The sequence below is a fragment of the Cyprinodon variegatus genome, unplaced genomic scaffold (assembly GCF_000732505.1).
Source record: "Cyprinodon variegatus isolate N-32 unplaced genomic scaffold, C_variegatus-1.0 Scaffold1853, whole genome shotgun sequence".
Lineage (NCBI taxonomy): Eukaryota > Metazoa > Chordata > Actinopteri > Cyprinodontiformes > Cyprinodontidae > Cyprinodon > Cyprinodon variegatus.
In genome coordinates this window covers 62,774-69,497 of record NW_015152306.1, presented here as the reverse complement: position 1 = coordinate 69,497, position 6,724 = coordinate 62,774, and the positions used below count along the sequence as shown (strand labels likewise).

General features: G+C 40.0%; 1 protein-coding gene across 14 annotated transcripts in view; it reads right to left on the bottom strand.

Annotated features, from left to right (window-relative positions):
• The window catches only part of LOC107104706 (abl interactor 1-like), a 67,668-nt gene that overhangs the window by 7,139 nt on the left and 53,805 nt on the right, over nucleotides 1–6,724 (bottom strand). For 9 of the 14 annotated variants that reach the window (XM_015404766.1, XM_015404774.1, XM_015404767.1 and 6 more), the window contains 2 exons: nucleotides 5,996–6,148; nucleotides 2,765–2,862 (listed from right to left, as the gene is read on the bottom strand). In XM_015404766.1, coding sequence (XP_015260252.1) covers nucleotides 2,765–2,862; nucleotides 5,996–6,148 — 251 coding nt within the window. Of the gene's footprint in view, nucleotides 1–1,045; nucleotides 1,199–2,764; nucleotides 2,863–5,995; nucleotides 6,149–6,724 lie in introns of all 14 variants that reach the window. The other 5 variants (XM_015404762.1, XM_015404763.1, XM_015404765.1 and 2 more) reach the window with 1 other exon arrangement.

Below are 6,724 nucleotides of genomic sequence, written 5' to 3'. Positions count from 1 at the left end.
GGGCTTATGATAATCCGACAGACAGTCGGGAAGTGTCAGAAAACAAAGCACATCACTCTAAACACACCCATTTGGTTAGCATGGTGGTGGTAGCATCATCCTGTGGGACAAAGACAGACCAGCTCTTTTTTTGCCAATTAAGAAAAACAACAGGCAGACATTTTACTCTGTAGATTTGTAAAAGTGATGACATACTCCAAAAAAAGCTGGAGCAGTATTTTAGAGAAAGATTTGGTCCTTTAAGAAATTTATTCAAAACAAACCCTCGCTACATTAGATACTTTAAGTACTTTATAATTGCCACATAGTTTAAACCCTCCAGTTTTATAGGATCTATCTTTACAAAGCCGTTAATTGAATCTGACAAAAAAAAAAAAATCCTATAGCATGATGCTGCCACCAACGTGTGTTGTTGTGGGGAAGGGTGTAAAAACCAATGTGCAGTGCAGGTTTTAAACTTCATATCGTGTTGGGCAACATTTCTGCCACCATAACAGCATGTTTTGGGGGTTTATTCTTCTTTTTTCCTGTGAACAACCAAGCCTCTTCTTCCTTCTGTCAGAATAAGTCTTAATAAGTCACATAACTTTGCCACATAACATCCCAATGAAAAACCCAGAATTTTTGACAGCAGTACAAAGAACATGGAGGCTTTTGGAAAGCATGTATTGAATAATTAATCAGCAAGGAATGATTAATTAAAACAACCACCACCACAGGAGACATCGCTTCATGTAAAAAGAAAATGTGACTTTTAAAAGAGAGAAGCATAAATATGATTGGCTGATTTCACCAAGTTTACCAGCAGTTGGGATGTTCTCTGCACCTAATTAAATATGGAAGTAAACATCTCTTTTACTTCATCAGATTATATAATGTCATTAGAAAACACCACAGATTAAACTCTTTGCTTGGAGTGCGTACAGACAGAAGATCCCCCACACCAGCACCACCCAGTGTTTAGAAATGTCTTCCAGCAGAGGCCCAGCCTTGATTCCACCACCAGACAAACGACGGAAGCAGTCCTGGAGTCGATGAGTCTCACCTATGGCAGGAGGAGGAGGGGGTGGAGGTGGTGCCGGTGGCGCCATCCCAACCAAGGGAGGAGCAGGTGGAGGTACACCAGGAGGTGGTGGAGGAGGAGGAGGAGGAGGAGGTGGGGGTGGAGGGGCTCCCGGAGGAGCCGATATGGGCGAGACTGAAAGAAGGATTAGCATTAATGGACGCGGGAGCGGAGAGAGAGAGAGAGGAACCTCTGCCCCTCTGTTACATAACATCAGAACCACTCTAGAGGCAGAGGAGGAGAACGCTTCGCTGTGGGGAGAGGGAGCGTTTCCATGGCAACCGGCTTACAGCGTAGAGCCAATTCTGCGGTAGAAACCTACAAAAATGTTGCCTTCTCCACAGAAACCCGGCGTGCATCGGTTCATGGTGTAATTCCAAACAATAGATGCATGTTCATAAGTTAGAATATCAATGAAAAGACATTTCATTTCATTAATTCATTTCAAAAACTTTGTTCTGATGATTAGCCCCAACAGATATAAGAACAAAAAATATACAGAAGATCCTCAGAACAAAAGAATAAGAATTATTACGTGTTATAGATGTTTTGACCATGTTGTGGACTACACATCCAGTCATCCACAAGGTGGCCTAGCCACAAAACACCATTCCTAAGGAAGGAGGCTCTAACCCTATCAGTGGAGAATTAGTGGAAGGGAAACTGTTCATTTTGTGATTCCTTTTGGATTCAATGTTTCAGAGCCAAAAATGCATGATCAGAGCTGCATGAGGAATAATGAAAACAATGTACCACTTTTTACCACAGTTTTTCCTTCCACTTAACTTTCTGTTAATATGCTTAGTTCCAGAAAATAGCCTGAAAACAGCAAGCCTCTAAGATACATTTTGAATTTCATGCTTTCCTCCATTGGCTTGTTTGTTTGTTTTTTTTTAGTTCCCATCAGGACCCCCCTGCCTACATTGCCAAAAGTATAAATAATAAGTTAAAATTAATCACCATGGTAACAGACCAGAGCTAAACCACAAAGAGAACCTAGGTAGCACTGTCTACGAGGAAAATGACACCAGATCCAACACCGCATATGAGCTGGCGGCTGACATTAACCCAATCTGGGTCTCATTAACTGATGCAATCATTCCTGCCGGGACCAAGCACTGAGTCCATAAACTCTGCAATGCCTTAAATGGACAGAGTATTCAGTAAAACCTTTCCTTTATTCATTTTCCAAACCTAGAAAATGGTTTTAATCATAAATATTAACACAAATATATCAATCAGTGTATGTTGTGTAGAATTTGAGCTCATAATTGAATGGAATTAAACAAATGAGCCTTTTAATGATATTTTACCCTGTGGAGAAGCACCTGTTTGATGTGTGTTTGATGATCCTGACCAGGCAGTTCTGTGGTCCTTTAATATGTAAAGTAGAAGGCCTCTCACAGCTTGGCCTATTTATACAGTAGAATAGGGAACCAGCTGTGCCCAGAACACCACGGTTCTTAATAATCCCCGTCTGCTTAACACAAGCTTTGTGTTGTACAAAGTTATATTTAAAATAGGTCAATTCATACCTTTATAGGTTAAAGTCTTTAGTATAGACCTAAAACACTCTTACAGGAGAGAAAAACACCAGATTGTAACCGTTTTATTTTACAATCTGGTGTTTATTTTTTAGGCTACACTACAGAAATGAGAACGAGACGATTTGACCTGTGCTACAGCTGCTGCCTTGCTCACCTGGTCCAGAGTTTGGGATGGAGGGCGTAGGCACGGCGATGGGAATGCCGATCCCGCTGCCGCTGTTCTCCCTGCTGCTGCTGCCCCCACTGCTTCCACTAAGGAAAAGATGAATAAAAGATATTGTTTAATTCAGACTACTTCTATTTTTCATCTTTAAAAATGTTTTTGCAGCGCAGAAACATCACTCCACCTAAAGAATACCAAAAATATAAAGTCAATTTTCACCGCTTTATAATGAAGCAGAATGGCTATAAATGAATTTGGACTAAAAGTATTTTTTCTTTTGCACATCTAATTACTCTAAAACAACAATTCAGTAAAGCAGTTAAAGAGCTAACGGTAAAGTTTCTGCCTTCAAAGTAGAATCCTAGGAAGGGATTAATTGGAGGGTTAGATGTAAGCTCTGGCCTCAGTGATATATAGGGCATTGATTGAAGGATGTATGTCAGCCCTGGCGTAGCTCTGTTACACCCTGCCTTTGACCTCAGGGCTTTTAGATCAGCAGTCTGGCAAACTAAATCCCCCTCCCTCACTCTCCCTTTCAGCCTGGCCTTGATCCCAGTTTTTTGTAGTATTTTTTTTTTTTGCCCTTATCCAACATCCAAACCTTCCTATCCCCTTTTCATCCCTGCACTTCAGCGGAGCCTCCCTGCCTCTCACCCCTCTGACCGCTGCTTGACCCATTGCTCTCACGTCCTCATCGTCTTCGAAGAGATTCCTCGCGTGTTTCCCTGGACTCTCATGGTTCTTTCCATCCCTCTGAACCACTGCCCACCTCCCCCCTACATCTCTTTATTCTCTTTTCCCACCAACGCTACCCACCCCCCCGACTTGACTGACATCAATCACGCACAAACAACAGGGTCACCGCTCTGAAGGAGGCAGAGGGGGATAAAGGCCCCCACAGCGGCATGTCACCCCATTTGAAGTCAACATTAAACTTGCGCTTTTTTTTTTATCCAGTAATCCTGTATACTCCATGTCAATTAAAAAGGAAAAATGCTTTTTAAATAGATGAGATGAACAGAAAAGCAGATGGATAACGGAAATAACTGACAGAGGGATATATGTAAAAATGGATGGAAGGAAGAAGAGATGGACATAATAAAAATATTAATAGAGATAAGACAAATATATTGATCAGCGGATGGATGCTCCTTTATTCAGGGGTCATCATAGCCCTTACACAGATTTGGCTAAGTTTTTACACCGGATGCTCTTCCTGATGCAACAGAAATTAGACTTAAACCACAAGAGCGGGCTGGAGCAATGGATAGATGGACAAAGTGGATATATGAAAGGATGGATGGAAACAAGGGAAATATGAATGGATCAAACTGACAGACGCATTGGTTATGAAATGGAAAAATGGGTGGACACCCTGATGGATGCGCAAAGATGAAAGAAAAGGTAGATAGATGCATGAAGTCATCCATAAACAATTATGAAGTAACTTTAAGTATCCCTTCTTATTGTATTTCTTTGATATTTAGAAAATTAATACAGCTGATTAGGTTGCTCATTACTTGGAGAAGTTTCATTATATTAATTAATTCATTCAACTTTAATTCTTTATAAGATACATACAATTTTCAGGGACGTCCTGAGCTGTTCTGCTGCTGCTTTGGCTACACGCTTTTTAAATAAAATAGAATACAGGAATTATGTCTTTTTGATATTTTTATTGCGCTAACTCCCAATTCAATTGCAATTTAGTTGGGATAGAGATCAAATTTGTCTTAATGTCTAAAACAAAATCTGTTTTCATTTTTTTAAATCAAAATCTTATCCGTTTCTGTAGTTAAATTTACGGATTACGGATTACGGATGTGGGAAAAAAAAAAAAGAGAAAAAATAAACACTCGAAAAGAAATTCTGTGCAAAAATACAAAACAAAAAACTCTTTCCTTCTGTTTTTCTTTCTTTAAAGCCTGGACATTCTGATATCTATGACTTGTAATTGATTTACTAGATACGAATATTTTAGTCATTAAGGATGTAAGCTGAGCAGGAATCTACAGATAAACACGGAGTGAAACCGAGCCACTGCCAAGCAGCGTCTCTGCTGCAGCCACAACACGCCTTATCTCTGTAAACAACATTATGTGACACTGTAATGGCCCCAGCGCTTCATATTAAGGTGCACCAGGAGCTTATATTCAATCAGAACTCAGCAGAGGCTGACTGAGACTGATGAGGGGAATAAGCCCAACAGACCTCAAGCCAGAATAATCAAATAGCCCTAGCACGGTTATATTAGCTGCAGCAGGCTTTTAAATGGAAGCTACAGCAGCTTCAGGCTGAACAGACAGCAGTTTTACACATTTGTTCTGTTCATCATGAAAAAAATGTGAAGTCAGGAGAAGAACGAGAGGGATGGATTAAAGAAAATGAGTAGTGCGGTATTTATTAGCATCGCAGTCAGCATAAGCAGCTTTTTAGCTAATGAGATGAATTCTTTCACTCATAAGTCAAATTTTAATGAAAGTGCAGCTGTCTTTCCAGGGCGAGCTGCAGCGTTCGAGGGTGTGCACGCTGCATTAGTTTTATTCTTTCATATCAAATAGCGTTTCGCATCTGAGGCTTTTACAGATATTAATATCGGAGCGATTCTGGCCGCGGTAAAAGCCACTCCAAGCCTTGTCAGACAAATACAGGATTTAGTGCAGCAGATGAGGAGGAAAAAAGGGAAAAGAGGTGAGAAGGGAACTAAGCTGCAGAGGCAAATGAAGAGATTAAAACTTCCTGACATGGAGATGTTTTTCACACAGCAGTGAAACCCTGGCTACATTTCTATTTTTATTAAATAGAGAAAGTTTTTTGGGCTCACGTTAACTCAGATTGTGTCAAAACATGTACTTGTTCTTTTCTACACTATGGAGTATATATATATATATATATATAGTTGAATCAGGAAAGTTTCAAAGGAAAATGCTTTATTCAGAGATATAAAAAGTCTAACTCAGCACCTTCGATAACTACATCATACACAGAAAACAAAACAGCAATAGTTATGTTGAACATTCAAACCCTAAAACGGTTTACACCAAGTGTTTGCTGAAAGAAACTGCTTCCCACTCCTGCTTAGTGCTTAAGTCTAATTTATCATGTATTTATTTTATGCTTCTGAGGATCTAAGATGCAACGATTCTCATTCACAGGGGAACCTAATAGTCTTTTCAGTCCTCCTCAGGTTTTTCTCCCTCTACCCGTCCTTGTGTCATGTACCTGTGCGTGCGTTGCCTCTGGTTGAGCGACGCTGTGCGTCCGGGGCTGTTCTGCTGGCCGTGTTGGCTGTTCAGTCGAGCGGGACTGGTCATGTAGTCGTTGGGTACCGTCGGCGGCTTCACTGGCTCCAGCGTCTTGTAGGGCGTGTTGCGTCTACAGGGGCCAGAAAATTTGGAGTCAAAGGAAAAGGTAAAAAATAATTCCAAATAATGAAAACAGTCTGGATTTTACTGCTAAAAACTAACTTCTAAACCACCATATCTTGGGGAAATTTCATGATTTATATGAGCTTCTTTTTTTATAAGGGAGGCCAGAAAATACAAGGTACGGCTTCAATCATTTTGGAAAATCAAGAATTTGATGTAAAATGTATTGTATTAAGGCTTTTACAACTAGTGCAGACATGGTGAAAATGTATTTATAAAACCTAAAATTCCTAACTTAAAACCAACAGCTCCTTCTATCCATCAAAAAGCTTCTAGCCAAATTCTAGGCCTATGATAAAAAAAGCTTAATTGATCTTATTTAAACGCTTGGTTTTAAAGATTCCCCTTTAAAAACATTGTAACAGTAAACATAGTTGGGCTTTTTGGAAGCTATTTGACGTGTTTGAACATCTGTTGGAACATCGAACTTTGTCCATCTTTCTACTATCTGAGACTAACTGTCCCTCTCAGATGGGAGGAAATAGGGGTGTAAATAATAATCGTTTTGTATCGATGCATCGAT